This window comes from Prionailurus bengalensis, chromosome A1 (genome assembly GCF_016509475.1).
Source record: "Prionailurus bengalensis isolate Pbe53 chromosome A1, Fcat_Pben_1.1_paternal_pri, whole genome shotgun sequence".
Classification (NCBI taxonomy): domain Eukaryota; kingdom Metazoa; phylum Chordata; class Mammalia; order Carnivora; family Felidae; genus Prionailurus; species Prionailurus bengalensis.
Window position 1 is genome coordinate 1,250,495 of NC_057343.1, and position 16,768 is coordinate 1,267,262.

A 16,768-nucleotide genomic window follows, 5' to 3' on the forward strand; every position below is an offset into this window, starting at 1 on the left:
GAGAAAGAGGATCTCTTTTGAACTGCTGGTGGGAATGCAAACTGGTGCAGCCACTCTGGAAAACAGAGTGCAATTGTAAATGGGATAGATTCCTTGATTTCTGTTTCTGTTACTTCATTACTGGTCTATAGGATACAACTGATTTCTGTGCATTGATTTTATATCCTGCAACTTTGCTGAATTCATGGATCAGTTCTAGCAGTTTGTTTTCCAGGTTTTGAGGTTTCTCAAAAAATTAAAAATAGAACCACCCTATGACCCAGCAATTGCACTATTACGTATTTATCCAAGAGATACAGGTATGCTGTTTTGAAGGGGCACATGCACCCCAATGTTTATAGCAGCAATATTAACAATAGCTAAAGTATGGAAAGAGCCCAAATGTCCATTGATGGATGAATGGATAAAGATGTGGTGCACACACACACACACACACACACACACACACACACAATATGGAGTCTTATTTGGCAATCAAAAAGAATGAAATCTTGCCATTTGCACTACGTGGATGGAACTAGAGGGTATTATGCTAAGTGATATTAGTCAGAGAAAGACAAATATCATATGACTTCACTCATATGAGGACTTTAAGATACAAAACAGATGAACATAAGGGAAAGGAAATAAAAATAATATAAAAACATGGAGGGGGACAAAACATAAGAGACTCTTAAATATGGAGAACAAACACAGGGTTACTGGAGGGGTTGTGGGGGGGGATGGGCTAAATGAGTAAGGGGCACTAAGGAATCTACTCCTGAAATCATTGTTGCACTATATGCTAACTAACTTGGATGTAAATTAAAAAAATAAATTAAATAAAAATTTAGCGTTAAAATTAAAAAAATAAACCATCACGGGTCAATACATTGTATTGAATGAAAATAAAAATAAAGCCTATCTTAAATTCCACATATGAGTAAAATCATATGGTATTTATCTTTCTCTCACTTATTTCACTTAGCATTATAACCTCTAGATCCATCCATGTGTTTGCAGTGTCAAGACTTCACTATTTTTTATGGTCTAGCAATATTCCATTGTGTGTGTATACACACACACACACACACACACACATTCTATTGTGAGATATATATCACACCTTTATCCATTCATCTATTGATGGACACTTGGGTTGCTTCCACATCTTGGCTATTGTAAATAATCCTAGAGATAGACGTGCATATATCTTTTCCAATTAGTGTTTTCATATTGCTTGGGTAAATCCCCAGAGTGGTATTAGTGGATCATGATTCTATTTTTAATTTTTTTTGAGGAACATCCATACTGTTTCCACAGTGTTTGTACCAGTTTGCAGTATACCTGAAACTATTGTACACTGTATGTTAATTATACTGGAATTAAAAAAAAAAAGAGAGAGAGAGAGAAAAATTGCATCTTCAAAAAAAAAAAAAGAATACTCAAAACTCAATAAAAAGACAATGTCATTAAAAATACATATTGGGGTACCTGGGTGGCTTAGTTGGTTAAGTATCTGATTCTTGATTTTGGCTCAGGTCATGACCTCACAGTTGTGAGACTGAGCCCCATTCTGGGCTCCACACTGAGCATGGAGCCTGCTTGGGATTCTCTCTCTCCTTCTCTCTCTGCCCCTCTCCCACTCAGGTGCACACTCCCTCTCTCTCTTGATTCCTCTCTCAAAAAATTACAACATATCAAATTTGTGGGACACAGTTAAAGGAATTATGATAAGGAATAGTATAGCACTGAATGAAAAGAGAAAGAGACTCAAGTCAATAATCTAAGCTTCCCCATCAGGAATATAGAAAAAAAAAAAGTGCAAAATAAACTCAAAACAAACAGAAAGACAGAACTAATAAAGGTAAGATCAGGAATCAATTAAATTGAGAACAGAAGAAGAAATTAATGAAACAAAGAGCTGGTTCTTTGAAAAGATCAATAAAATTGAGAAAAATTCTAGCAAGACTGACAAAGGGGAAAAGAAGAGAGTGCAATATGGCAAGAAAATGAAATAAAAGACATTTAGAACAGAAAGGAAGAAATAAAACTGTCCCGACTTGCAGATGATATGGTTGTCTATGCAGAAAATCCCAAGGCATCTTCAAAAATCTCCTAGAACTAATAAATGCAAGATCACACAATACAGAAACAGAACAAAATCCCCATACCCAAACCATTTATTTCTTTATACTAGCAATGAACATATGGACTCTGAAGTTAAAATAAAAAAGTATTTATAATAAAAGAAAATGGAATACTTAAAATAAATCTAACAAAACATTTATATGACTTGTGTGCTGACAACTATACACTGCTGATTAAAGAAATAAAAGAAGATATATGTAGAGGAACATACTGTGTGTATGGATAGGAATATTTGAAGATGTCGATTTTCCTCAAACCTATATCCAGATTTAATGCCGTTTCTACCAACCCCCCTCCCCAAGACTTTTTAGACACAGACAAAATGATTCTAAAATGTATATGCGAAGGCTGATGAATTAGAAGAGCTAAGATAATTTGAAAAGGAAGAATAAAGAGAGAGGAATCACTCTAGCAGGTTTCGAGGGTGATTTATACAGTACAATAATCAAGACTATTTGGTACTGGTGGAGGAATAGACATGCAGATCAATGGAACAGAGCAGAGAATCCAGAAATAGCTCCACACAAATATAAACAATTGATTTTTGACAGAAGTGCAAAAACAACTCAGTGGAGGAAAGATAGCATGTTCATCAAAGGGTGCTGGAGCGGGGCACCTGAGTGGCTCAGTCAGTTAAGCAACTTACTTCGGCTCAAGTCATGATCTCATGGTTCGTAAGTTTGAGCTTCGCATTGGGCTCTGTGCTGACAGCTTAGAGCCTGGAGTCTGCTTCAGATTCTGTGTCTCCCTCGCTCTCTGTCCCTCCCCTCCTCATTCTCTGTCTCTCTCTGTCTCTCAGAAATAAATAAATGTTAAAAAAATTTAAATGAAAAAAAAAAGGGTGCTGGAGCCACAGAACATCTGCATGCAAAAAAAGAACCTCAACTTAAATCTCAGACCTTATAAAAAATTCAACACAAAATGGACCACAAACTTGAATGTAAAACCTAAAACTATACAGCTTTTATTAAAAAAAAAAAAAAGAAGAAAGAAAGAAAATCTTTGGGATCTTGAATTAGGCAAAGACTTCTTAGACTTGACACTAAAATCACAATCCATCTAAGAAAAAAAACTCGATAAATTGGACTCCATTAAAATGTAAAACTTTTGGGGTGCCTGGGTGGCTCAGTCAGTTGAGCATCCGACTTCGGCTCAGGTCATGATCTCACGGTTTGTGGGTTCGAGTCCCATGTCAGGCTCTGTGCTGACAGCTCGGAGCCTGGAGCCTGCTTCGGATTCTGTGTCTCCCTCTCTCTCTGCCCCTCCCCCACTCACATTCTGTCTCCGTCTCTCAAAAATAAATAAACATTAAAAAAATAAAAAAAGGGGCGCCTGGGTGGCTCAGTCGGTTGAGTGTCCGACTTTGGTTCAGGTCGTGATCTCGTGCTCTGTGAGTTCAAGCCCCGCATCGGGCTCTGTGCTGACAGCTCAGAGCCTGGAGCCTGCTTTGGATTCTGCGTCTCCCTCTCTCTCTGCCCCTCCCCTGTTCATGCTCTGTCTCTCTCTGTCTCAAAAATAAATAAATGTTAAAAAAAATTAAAAAAAATAAATAAAAATTAAAAAAACAAATAAAATGTAAAACTTTTGGTCTGGAAAAGACCTCGTTAAGAAGATGAAAAGAAAAGCTAAAGTAGGAAAAAATTTGCTAACTACTTTCTGTCCAAGGACTAGTATTTAGACTATGTAAAGAATTATCAAAGTTCAACAGTAGAAAAAAACCCAGTCTAATTAGACAATGAAAAGAATATAAAAATAGCAAATAATCATATGAAAACATGTTTAACTTCATTAGACATTATGGAAATGCAAATTAAGCACATCAATCAGAATGGCTAAAATAAAAAATAGTGACACCACCAAATGTTGGCAAGGGTGAGGAAGAAGCGGATCACCCATACGCTGCTGGTGAGAATGTAAAATGGTGCAGCTTCTCCGGAAAACAGTTTGGCAGTTTCTTAAAAAATGAAATGTACAACCACCGTATGCCAAGCAATTGAACTTCTGAATGTTTATCATGAGAAATGAAAATGTGTTCACTGAAAAACCCGTTCGTATTTTTCACATAGGCCACAGACTAGAAACAGCCCAGATGTCCTTTGATGAGTGAATGGTTAAACTCTGCACATTCATACCATGGAACATTACTTAGCACCAAAAAGGATTAGACTGTTAGTGCACACCATGACCTGGATGAATCTTCAGAGAAGTATGCCGGGGGAACGAAAATCCAATCTCCCAAGGTTGCACAGTGTATCATTTCTTTTATAATAATGTTCTTGAGGTGACAAAACTATAGAAATGACGAGCAGATCAGTGGTTTCCAGGAATCAAAAAGGGATGTGATGAGTGGAGATGGGATGGGAGAGAATTGGGCGTAGTTATAAAAGGGCCACATGGGAGATCTTTGTGGTGATGGCAACGTTCTACGTCTTGACTGGATCAATGGCAATACGGTGACTGAGATCTTGTACTATAGTTTCACAGGATATTGCCGTCGAGAGAAAGTTCAAGGGGCACATGGGCCTCTGTATTACTTCTTACACCTACATGTGATTCTACAATTATCTTAAAATAATGAGAAAAAAAAGAGGAACATTTACAGGACAGTTGGGGAATTATGAACCACGACTGGATTTTGTAACGTGATGGTGGCATTGTGTTTTAGTTTTAAGAGATTAGTCTACTCTTACAAGACTCGTACTGAAATATCTACCAACAAAACGATGTGTCTGGGACTTGCTTCAGAGGAATCCAGAGTGAGGGACAAGCAGGTGAGAGTCTCCTGGGAAAGCGAAAAAGCACGACCAGATCATCGGCTGGAGCTGGGTGACAGGTGCAGGGGGTTTCTCCGCATCATACGTTATACGCAGTCACCCAGCACGGAGCTGTGGTTGCCGGCACAACATGGTCGTGAAGCCACTGCCTTCGGAGAGAGTCGGGCCTGGTTTGAACCTTGGCTCTGCTACATATGAGGCAAGTCTGGGGCAAGTTATTTAACCTGTCTGTAAAGTGTGACAGTATCTCAGGGTAATCGTGCAGACGGGAGATTGCCAAAGAGGAGCACAGGGAGAGAAAAGGAAAGGTCCTCTCTCCCGGGGTGGGAGAGGGAGAGGAGCCAGTGCAGGAGACCGAGGAGCCATTCGAGGTGGGGACCCAAGGTTAGGCCGGGCAGGGTCTTGGAACCCAAAAACAAAAAAGGTCCCGGAAAGAGCTTTACGAAGATGAAAACCGGTGAGGAGCCACCAGCTTCGGTGTTCAGCGAGTCACTGGCGCTGACAGAGGCTTGGGTTCAGCGGCCAGGTGGGCCCAGATGAAGGTGCTGAGAAGGGAGCGGGGTCAGAGGGCGTGGCCACTACTCCTGGCCTTGATGGGATGGCGTGGGGGGACGGCTCCAGAGGCAAGGAGTGTTGGGGGGGCTAAAGAGCAGAAACCGACCGGAGAAGAGAAAGAGATGGGAAGTAAGAAAGGAGGGGCTGACCAGGGGTCCGGCCGGGCGAGGCACCAGGAGTTCCAAGATCCTGGCAGGAAGGAGGTTCCTCTCCGATGCAGACTGGGGTTGTTAGTTACCCGGGTGGTTTTGTCTACCCCTGGCATTTCCCCCTCGCCCTTCATCTGGTACTCATTTGAACAGCTATTTGCAAAGGAAGACTATTACGGGGCGTCGGGAGTAATGCGTGCTCCCCGGGTTTTTTAATTTGACGGTAGAGTCGTAGTTTTGTTTTGCAAGGTAGTCCTGGTCTTTATAGATTCATACCGAGATAGTTGTGGATGAAATGGTACGTGTGGGGTTTGCTCTGGACTCCGAAGAAAATGAGAATATTCCGTTTTTCTGGAGGGAGGTCTTAGAGCCGCGGCGCCGCGGCGAGCCCTTGTGCACGCTTCTTGCCCGCCAGGTTTCCTCGCGCGGAACGAGCCGTGCTGCTCCCGGCCCTTCCCACGGAGGCCGCACGTGCGTGTATGCGTTTCCGCGCTCGAGTGGCCGGACCGTGACCGGCGGACTCGCCAGCACCCACGCTACCGGCATCCGCGTCCGGTCTGGGGATCCCTGACGAGAAAGGCGTCGTGGCCCGCGGGCGCTTATCTCCGTGCGTCACACGCACGAGGGCGCCGGGGACGAGCGAGTCCTCTGAGGCGAGCCTCGTCTCACAGCCGCTGCCCGCGTCCTCAACCTCGGCTCTGCCCGGGCTGCGCCGACCCGGGGGGGGGGGGGGGGGGGGGGGGGCGGGGGGGGCGTTTCGCGCGTCCTGACGCGGCCGGATCCTCTCCCGGGCCGCCGAGGCCAGGTGGGCCGCAGAGGCCGCGAGACTCCGCCTCCACCTCTCGGGCGCCCCCACGCGCGCAACCGGGCCGACGCGGCAAAGCCACCCAACCGACGCGTCCTCGCGCGAGCTGGCTGCGCGGACGCGGGACGAACAGAAACCCGTCACGCGAGCGAAGGGTAAGCCACGGGCTGATCTTTATTGAGGCGAGCGCTCTGCTTTCGGCCGTTCGCCACGGCCGCACATCGGCCGGGTTCCAGAAGCGCCCCGCTTCCCCGTACGGCTCTGTCTACATTCGGAAAGCGACAAAAACGTGTTGTGCGATGACCGATGTCCACCTTAAGAGTATCACGACAGCTCGTAAATTTGTCAGCAGACCACACAACACGCTACTTACAACAAGGCAGACTCTCCACAAGTTCGGAATTTAGACACGTGTGGCACCACCGTCCTAACGCTGGCATCGTTTGTTTTTCCAGGTAAGAGAGACCAGTCATTATAAAAATACTTTATATGAATTCAAAGTCAGAACTAAAACCTCCAATCCTATAAAAATACCTTTTACTAATCAAAGTATCAATTTCTAGATAAATGTTCTTTACCAACAACAGTTACACAATTTTCGGGAAACACCTACTAAGACAGTCCATTTAGCGTGTTAAGGTTACTTCAAGGCACAGTGGCAATCGTGTCGTAGTTTTCAGAGACGGGCCACATACTCGACTACGTTGCGTATTACTGCACCAATTATTCTAGAAAAAGTTAACGCAAGTGTCTACGGATTATGAAAGCCATTTATAAAGACAAAGTCTTCAGTCTATAGAGGGGATTTTTAGGTGGGCATTGCCTTCAGGAGAAGACACCACTTTTGTTATGAGTCGGCTACACCGTGCTTCGAAATGTTTAGCTTGGAAAGCCTGTGATCGCATTCTGACCACTATCTGAAATCAGCTCGTTCATTTCGTTTTGCTTACTCTCTTTTAGGGCATGATTGGGGTGATTTCTCTGTGTCTGTGCCCTTTTTGATCTCCTAAAACACACTTTCAGGAGCAGGTAACACAGCTCGGCCACGTTAAGCAGCATGCAAATCACAGATGCGGAAATCATAAAAATGGTGAACACGGTTTTCTCAGTAGGTCTCGAGATAAAGCAGTCGACAAGGTTGGGGCAAGGGTCAATCCCACATTTCAACACCCAGGGCAGGTGGTACCCGTTGTAAAGGAAGTAAAAGACGTACATAAAGGATGCTTCGAAGATGATGCGGAAGAAGATGCTGCCGGTGTACGTCCACCACAGGGACCCCTCTATCCGGACCTTCTGCTTTTTAATGTCTTCGAGGTCTTTGAATTCATTTCGCTTGTCTCCTCGCCTGAATTTGCGGGCGGCCTCGTGCCTGTAGTAGGCCACGTGCATCGCTACCAGCAGGGCCGGGGTGGACACGAAGATGAGCTGCAGGGCCCACAGCCGGATGTGGGACACAGGGAAAAAGTGGTCATAGCACACATTTTTGCACCCTGGCTGCAGCGTGTTGCAGACAAAATCTTCCTGCTCGTCACCCCACACCTCTTGAGCGGCGACCACGAGGATCATGACGCGAAAAATGAAGATGACGGTGATCCACACCTTCCCGATGCTGGTGGAGTGTTTGTTTACACCCCCGATGAACGTGTGCAGGGTACCCCAGTCCATTGTGTTGGCTTATTCCTAAACAGAAAACATTAGCAAAGGTTAACTAACGGAAAGCTCCTTCGAGTTTTATGAAATAGTACGGTTATATTACAGACGGAAGCAAATTTCCCTAAGAGGATGCTGTGATATTTTATAACTTCAACCCCCTAAGTTAGTAGGTTTTCTGATAAGGAATGCCCGCTCGAAAAGCATCCTAACATTTTGAATCAGAAATAACTGTTACGGGTTTCAGATCATCCAGATTCCACTGAATTCTGATTATATATTAGGTTGCTGTTGGACGTTAACCCAGGAACTCAGGTAAACAAATACATTTCCAAGTTTTCTCTTATCCACCATGAGTTTAAGTATTGTATCAGTTTTCGTTTTGCCCAGGGGATCACGGAAGTTCAACAGTGGATCTTACTAAGTGGCTTATTGAAGAGAAAAAAAATTAATCATGGGAATGACCTACAGTGGCGTACCCGGCAGACTCGGAAGGGGGAAGGGCCCCCCAGTACTTGTTGGCTTACTTTATACAATGTATTTATGGCCGTCTCTAGTTTGAATAACATCGTTTGCTGAAATCTTGTGTTCTTAGGGGCCCTGACGTCCCACGCCACTGGAAGGTCCTCTTCCAAGAGTATCATGAGCTTTTACGAAAAGCGCTCACTTGTTTCCATGGTAACCAGGACTGGTGACAGCGCTCCCTCCCCGACAGCTCAAGCCCCAGGAGCCATGGGTGAAGGGAACCGGTGGCTGCTGCCAGGTAGGGCTACCCTCCCTGCTGACTGAGCACTGACTGAGCGTGCTGAGGGAAAACGCCCTTGACCTCCACAGGAACTTCTGCTACAGTTCACACGGATATGCCCTCCGACCCTACATTGCTGCAGAAGACGAGAGAATGAATCAGCGTTTGCCTTAAACGAAACACCACCACTCTGGCAATCTTTTGAAAGTGAAGTCCCTGTTTTCAGAGAAACAGACTCACACAGCTTGTCAAACCTTTTTAGGGGCTGAGGGTGACACCAAAGTCCTTTTGTCATTGGTCTTAGGGAGACCTTCCTGTATCTGACTGCGGGCTGGGGTCAGGCCTCTCCTCAGGCTGACCCCCCCGGCCTCCTGGGCCCCTCCTCTGGCCCACAGCTCTGCCTCCCCTGAGTCATGTGTGCTGCTCTTCGAAGCAGCTAGGTAGCGGGAGGCAGCCTCAGCGTCCCCAGGAGGGCTAGGCACTGACGTGTGCCCCAGAAGCAAGACCCTTCGTTGACACTAATGAAGCCAGCCAGCTCTGTAGTATAAAAGGCAGACCTCCATTTTAGCTGGCTTTCTGGGAGATTTGTCTTTGCCCTTGGTTTGGCTTTTAGACACTACCTTTTTTCCTCAGAAGGACACAAGGCCCAAGGAAATGATGCCACCACACACCTTGCACACGTGTATGTATTCCTCCTGTCTGAACTGGGCAGGGGAAATAGGGGGCACATGCTGTGGAGGCGGAGGGGAGTGGAGGGCAAGCAGGGGCATAGCTAGAAGTTTCTGTACCGTGAGTTTCTCCCCCGCCTTCTCTTGCTGAAGCATACAGAGCCCAATTATAGGAAAACCCCTCCTCGCACCACATCGCCAAAGCCAAGTAAATAACGATCCCCAGGCCTACCATAAGCATTCATTGAGTGTCTATTGTATATAGATGTCAGCCATTTCACCTTTGCATCTCAAGACATAGTCCAGTTCCCAGGGCTGAGTAGGCTCTGAACAGAGATGCAGAGCAGGTGGGGGATGTCGGGGCGTCAGGGCTAGAGGCGCTGGGAAGAGCTTCCAGACAGAGATGCGTTCCTATCCCACGAAGTTTAAGGCGTTAGATCACAACTAGGTAAGCTGGGAGCACAGAGCATCTCAGAGAAAACAATAGGGAGGAGACCATGAGGCGGCCCTTCAGCACCTGCACTTGCACTTGATTGACAAGTCACCGGAAGGCAGGATAATTAAAATGATCACAGAATCTCACAAGATGCTTATTCTTTCCTCGAATAATCCAGAAGAAGGAGTTAAAAACCAGCACTTAACAAGCCAGCACCCTCAGACTACTCAGGACTCCCAGACCCTGCAGGCAGGCGCCAAGGCGAAGGAGGTGGAGCTGGGAATAAGAAAGCTGAAAAATCATTCTGGAGGATTCAGTGCGTATTGGCCCATTCCAACTCCACTGGCCAGAAAGCAGTAAAGAACCTCAAAATGTCTGTAGTTGTTCAAATGACATGGGAGGCTTTTGAAAGTTCTAACACGGAATGCAAGAACATTTGAAGTCTTGAATCCAAACTAGAGCTTCCATTGTGGCCCAGATAGGAAAACTCAAATCGTGGTTTTAACTTAGCCTAGACTTTGAGAAGCATATTCATTTTTCAATGAAAATGAAAAGGGAGGTAGAATTCCATAGCTGAGGACTTGGAAGGCTGAGCTGGGGGGGCAAGGGCTCGAAAGTGTGTCAGACAATTCTGGGGGGGGGGGGGTGGACACTGCCAGCAGCTCTGAGGAGCTCAGATCTTCAACTGACAAGCTGATGGAAGACAACCCCAACCCCCCCACACAATGGAGGGGCCCAGGCTTGTAACAACAGTGTCAAAAAGTTTAATTACTGAATGAGGCAAAATAAATAAATAAATAAATAAATAAATAAATAAATAAATAAATAAAATAAGATAAAATAAAATAAAATAAAATTTAAAAAAACATGAAAAAGAAAGAAAAATATGATAAACTTGGGTCAAAAGAAAAGAAAGGGGTGGGCCCAGTGCTTGGAGCAGATGGTATAATTTGAACTGAACTGAAAGCAGATAAAAGGCAGAAACTCTTATTTTACTCTCCCTTCTTTATCAAAGAGAAATTATTTTAAAAATTATTTCTTTTTTAATGTTTACTTATTTTTGAGAGAGAGAGAAGGGGGGGGGAAGGGCAGAGAAAGAGAGGGAGAGACAGAGTCCGAAGCAGGCTCCGGGCTCCGAGCTATCTGCACACAGCCAGACTCGGGGCTCGAACTCACAAACCATGAGATCATGACCTGAGCTGAAGTTGACCCTTAAGCCACCCAGATGCCCCTAAAAATTATTTCTAACGTAGTACAAGAGAGGTGGGGAGCTAGTGTGTACTTTCTGAGAAAGAGATTTTCAATGTCCCCAGTACATGTATCTTCGATGTTAAAAACTCACCTTGGGTAATACAAACTGTAAAATTAAGTTTTAGTCCCTACTGAAAGTCATTATAATAAATTTTCCTAATTGTTGCTCTTCTATCCTGGAAGCATTTCAGGACAACCTGATGTTTACACATATTTTACAGCAGAATATGTTTACACATATTCTCTGTAGAGACTCGTACAACCTGATGTTTACACATATTTTACAGCAGCTGTTCACCTAGGGGGTCACTCTGGTTTGTTTATGAAATGAAGACGTTCTCTAACCAATGAACATCTCCCATTGCAATTTGGTTTAATTCAGTGCACATTCAACAAGTTTTGATTTATCAAATAAAAGTTCACATTTTCCCAAACCCTCCAAAGTGCAGAGAATTTAAACTCCTCCAAAGGTAAGAAGGCTGTGTTTTCCCTCTGAGTTCTTTATCAACCGCCTTCTTGAACAATGACACGCCTGTGGTCACCTATTACCTGCTCTTCTAGCAAGCAAACCGATCAGGTGTCAAAGGACAACTCAGTCCGAAGGAATCTGGAAAGGCTGAAGTCATTGGAGGGGTCAAGAGGCTTTCCCCACAAGAATATGGTCCCAGCTTTCTAGAAGCAGGACCCTTGACATCTGCACCTTAGGTCTTCTCCTTCTTAAAAAACAAAACAAAACAAAACAAAACAAAACAAAACAACAGAGACAATTATGATAACAGTTTTATTTCTTTTGGCTTTTCTGGGTGCCCAAATTACACATTCTGAAGCTCTATCAAAGTAGCAAAGCTGAACAGAGAATAATCTATTTTACAATACTTTTGACTTCCACTAAAAATCAGCGATTTACCTGTACCTTTAAAGGGAGAAAAAGAGATGCCTAGGGCACTAAGAAAAATGAGTGATTAAACCCAAATACGGGTGTGTCCTGCCTACCGGTCACTCAAGAAGATCAGGCTAATGGCAAACCACCTGATCTGTAGCATCTTCCTGCAGGAGCAACAGAGGCCCTATCACTGATCACAGTAGAAATGGCTCGACAGCAAGCACTGCTTTCCATAGTCTCCGTCCATAGTCTCCATCGCTCCCTTGCCCTAAGTGCGCAGCAGGAAAGCCATTGAGTGAATTGGCCCATGTTTCCTACACTGAGAACTTTCTTTGGTCCAGTCCACATCATTTCCTCAGGGCCTCACCAAGGAAGCCGGGGGCAGGGGTCCGGCATATCACTCTCTGAGTGTTGAGAACCTAAGGACAGCCTGCCTCACAACTATGAGGAGCCAGTCAGGGAAAGGGACCGCCCCAAACTTCCTGACACTTTGCCGCAGCCACTGGTAACGCCTGGCTGCCCCCAGGACACTTTGCCCACTCAAGGAGCCCAGGAGAGGAAGGAGGGACAGAGGGCAGAAGACTCAGCAAGGCTGAAAGGAGGACATTTGGTTCCACTTGCTCCTCCTGACCTGGCCTTTCAGTGGGTTAAAGCCACTTCTGGCTTGGGGCGAAGAGACTGCCCACGGCCCGATCCCCCTCTGTGTCTGCCCTATAAAAATGTAACTCTTGGGGTAGTTTTCCATCAGCACTGTGGTTGCAGATTTGATGGCCGAACACTCTGTGAAAATTACTTTCCAAAACAACCACATCCATTGAAACCCTTTGCAATTGGTGTGGGTAAACAAAATACCTCTTTCCTTTCATGCTTTAGGCAGGCTGCAGCCAACGGGAGGAGACTCTTCAACAAAAAGTAGAATATTAACTCTTTCTTTGCCAACCAGAGAGGTTTATTTCAAACCAGCTTCTCTGGCTCTCTTTTAAGGAAATAATACATATGCCTAGCTCCCGTAGTCTTGTCTCCGTACAAGAATGTGGTTACACCTCAAGTTACAAAGGTAAAACTGTCTGGTTTTCTGGTATATCTAATCGTGGTGAAACATTGCATTCTTGATACGAAAGCTCCAGGCTGGAATACTTTGCTCTAAGAATAGGTAAACAATTGATCTCATTCTGATGATACACACAGTATTCTGAAGTTAGATTGTTCTTCCCTTTTACAATTCAGATAATTTAAGTCTATGGGCATTCTGCTTCAGCAATATGATTTTCTGATTGTTTTAAAACTTAAAAAAATTTCATCCCAAGTAGTTGGCTTAAAAATGCCATCTTAAGTTTCACTGATGACAGAACGAAAACTAAAACTTTACAATTATAGTGTTACCCCTTAGCAGACACCAATGAGATTTCCAAGAGGTGGAAATCATCTTTCTAGAAAGTTCTATTCCCATTTGGATAACCCTTTCAAAGATATTCATTGAATATCTGATAGGCCTGAGAACAGAGCACATCCCTCCCGATTTCCACAGTAGCTTTAGGTAGTTGAAGAGATTTATATTGATGAAAGACAATGTCAGAGCGAAACAAGCACATCTGAGCCTTACTTTCAAGGAGTCACAGGGTATTGTCCTGGAGGAGAATTAGGGCAAGGGTCCCTCTTCAAGGGTTCAGGCTTTCTTCTACACCATCTGATTGCTTAGAAGGCAACGGGGCACAGTAACGACATGAATATAAATCTCTACGCAGTTTCTGGAGGTCAGTGAGGGTGTCACCTGTTGAGGGAAAAATAGTAGATGTGGCCATATTCATTGAACTACTCCCCACGTGTCTATTGCATGACCTTTGTGGGTGTTTTTCTTTATCCCCAGAACTGTTATGAGGGAGTCTAGAGGCCGCCAGTTTCCTGATGCTTCTTACTTTATATACCAATAAAATAAAACTAAAATCTTTAATGTAGATTCTTTCCCCTATCAAAGATCATAATTGTGATCCCCAATCCCAAACCTCGAGCCCATTCCTTAAAAAAGGGGGAAGGGAATTTGAAAAACTGGATATGCTCTTTTCTCCCTCAAATTGGCAGTCTAAAAAAATCTCAAACTCTTTAATCAAGAAGAATCTATATCTGTTGTCTCTCAACAGATATCCAGGTCTTCCTGGGGACAACCTTAGGTTGTCCTTTAAATGTAATGACTTAAAATGTCATCAACTGTCCTTTCAGAGTAACAGGTTGTGTTAAAATGGATTTAGGGTTTATGTACTTCTTCAAAATTAACTCAATAAAAATGAAAGAACTTTTTCTATCCACGTAGTCTAAACAGAAGCATGGACAATTCATAGAATTACACGTATTTCTTAATCCATTTAAGAATTCAGTGAGTTGGGGCTCCTGGGTGGCTCAGTCGGTTAAGTGTCCAACTTCGGCCCAGGTCACGATCTCACCGTTCCCAACTTCAAGTCCTGTGTTGGGCTTTGTGCTGACATCTCAGAGCCTGGAGCTTGCTTTGGATTCTGTGTCTCCCATTCTCTCTGCCCCTCCCCTGCTTGTGCTCTGTCCCTCCCTCTCTCTCTCAAAAATAAATATTTTTTAAAAAAGAAAAGAATTCAAAGAGTTAAATTTTCCATTAAGCAGTCTCTGTTCATTCAAGCAAACCTGTGCCCTTTCCAAAGATTTAAGTCTACCTTGAGTTGAATGCCCATGAAAATAAAAAAGGAAAAGGCACTCTGTGGGCCCATACACTCTCACAGTTCAAGCAAGTTAAACAGCAATCTTAATATATCTTAACGTAGCCATCGGGAGGATTATGTCCTCATAGCCAAGACACGTGCGTTGAAAATTATTTTCCCACCATTTTATTCTGTTTAACATTTTAACTAATGTCTACAGACTACTCATAGTTCCTGGAATATTCAGATTGGATCAAAGATGCACAGTGAGGGTTTGCAAGCAAGAATTTTCTTTTCACCCCATTGAAGTGCTTAGTCAGACCTTCCGCAGGTCTTTTCTTTCTCAAAGCTGTTGTAATTCAGGAAAGTAAGAAAAAGAAAATGCATTCGCTGTTACCTGTACCGGGGTTTGTTTTAAAATAAAAACACCAGTGGAACAGCGGGACTGATCAGCATCTTCCCAGTTTGGGTCTCTGCGGGGCAGGGATGGGGAGCCCTGCACCCCCTCCCCTCCCCCACCCCAGTTACGTCACAGGCTAGGGAGTGTTGATGTTTTCTCTTCGTGACTTCCTTCTCCGGTCCTTGGCAGGATCCAGACATCACCCCCAAAGCCTCAGCCTGGTCCAAGCCGCAGACAAAGCTCTCCACAGGAGCAGTTTGAGCGGCATCTCGCAATTCTAAGGAACTGCATCCGGGCAGGACATTTTCTTCTAGAACACTGGTTAGATTCGACTAGAACTGGAGCAAGAAAATACTTCTGTGGCATAATGTCTACTGAGGGGAAAGAACAATGGTGCACGGCAACGTTCAATCAGGCCCTAAACTGACGGGGAGATTCCAGCTGGGCGACGCCAAGGTGGCTGCTGGGCCAGGTGTCCCTGACTGCATTCGGGCCACACTCACCTCAGGTCAGTCCCGCTCCCCCGTCAAACACAGGATACAGGTGACACCTGGGACTGCTCCTTCACCAGACAGGAAGTCCCTTCTGGTGCCTCCACCTTTCAACTGAGATGTGTCACCAATGACACTTAATTACTGTTGTCCAGTAATTGTCCAGTAATTGCACCCCTGTCATCTGCGTTTCCCAAGTTCTTTGGGCGCGCATCACGCAGCCAAAGGGGTCACTTCTACCTGGGACTTATCCACTAGCCCGGTTGAACCCGCCTTCCTTTGCCCCAAGCAGGGAAGTTCCAAGCAGGGTTCATCGGTGTTCGGTAAAAGCGAAGAAAATCCAAAACGCGGCAAAGCAAGTGGGGGAAAGGGGCCCAGGTCCGCACCTTGGCCGCTTACGCACACGGTATTGGTGTATTTATAAAACCTGTTGTGCAAGTCGAAGGGGGACCATCCAGGGTAAAAGTCAGACCCGTCCATCCTCGTTCCTCCGGGCGCGCGGAGGACGCCAGGCGCTGCGGGGCGGCATCCGGCCGTGGCCCCGGGGGTCGCGGGAGGATGCGGATCCCCGGCCGATAAGGTTGCCCCGGGCAACCCCAACGCGCCGACCCCCACCCCCGCCGCCCCCCGGCGCCGGGAGGGCGACTGTGCCCTGCGGCCACAGGGCCCACCTTGGAGCGGTCGCCAACAAGGGCGACAGAGGCGACGGGCTGCAGACCTCACCCGCGCGGGGCCCTCGGAGGCAACGCCTGCGCGCCAAGGGCCGAGAGGGCGCCCCCCGTCGCCACCCCCCACACCCCGGTCCCCCAGCCCGCAGCCAACACCCAGGGGCCGCCGTGCCTGCGGCCGCGCGCCTGGCACCCGCTCACCTGCTCGGCTGGACGGCGGCCGGGGCGCGGGGGGCGCGGGGGGCGCGGGGGGCGCGGGGGCCTCGGCGCGGGGCGGCGTCCTCCGCGGCAGCCGGGCGGCAGGTCGGGCCGGGGCGCCGCGGCTCCGGAGCCGGTGTCGGAAGCGGCCTCGCGTGCAGGCCCGGCTCCCACCTGCAGCGCCTTTTAACCGCGCCCCACCCCGCCTCTGCCCTGACGCTCCCCCGCCGGCCGCGAGAGGCGAGCGCGCCGAGAGCCGACGCGCGCCCGCCCCGGGGCGCGGGGTGCAAGGCGGGCCCTCC

The 16,768-nt window shown here is 46.2% G+C and overlaps 1 protein-coding gene and 1 long non-coding RNA gene across 4 annotated transcripts; one reads left to right on the top strand and one right to left on the bottom strand.

Moving 5' to 3' along the window:
• Positions 1-6,564: 6,564 nt before the first annotated feature.
• On the bottom strand, positions 6,565-16,564 carry GJB6 (gap junction protein beta 6). Of its 2 annotated transcripts, XM_043574708.1 has the most exons (4): positions 16,470-16,564; positions 13,650-13,817; positions 11,713-11,879; positions 6,565-8,093 (listed from the first exon to the last, which is right to left on the bottom strand). In XM_043574708.1, the coding sequence occupies exon 4, from the start codon at positions 8,076-8,078 to the stop codon at positions 7,293-7,295; it is 786 nt and encodes a 261-aa protein (XP_043430643.1). In that variant the 5' UTR covers positions 8,079-8,093; positions 11,713-11,879; positions 13,650-13,817; positions 16,470-16,564; the 3' UTR covers positions 6,565-7,292. The 2 variants fall into 2 exon arrangements, with proteins under 2 accessions (XP_043430643.1, XP_043430633.1); XM_043574698.1 differs by lacking the exon at positions 11,713-11,879.
• Positions 8,100-10,698, top strand: LOC122480393. Of its 2 annotated transcripts, XR_006296568.1 has the most exons (3): positions 8,100-8,826; positions 9,422-9,490; positions 10,091-10,698. It is a non-coding gene; the product is annotated as an uncharacterized LOC122480393 (long non-coding RNA). The 2 variants fall into 2 exon arrangements; XR_006296569.1 differs by having other exon boundaries at positions 8,100-9,490.
• Positions 16,565-16,768: the final 204 nt, after the last annotated feature.

Bases quoted from the DNA above. Each gene is read 5' to 3' on its own strand.
- GJB6 (XM_043574698.1), bottom strand. From the start codon at position 8,078: ATGGACTGGGGTACCCTGCACACGTTCATCGGGGGTGTAAACAAACAC.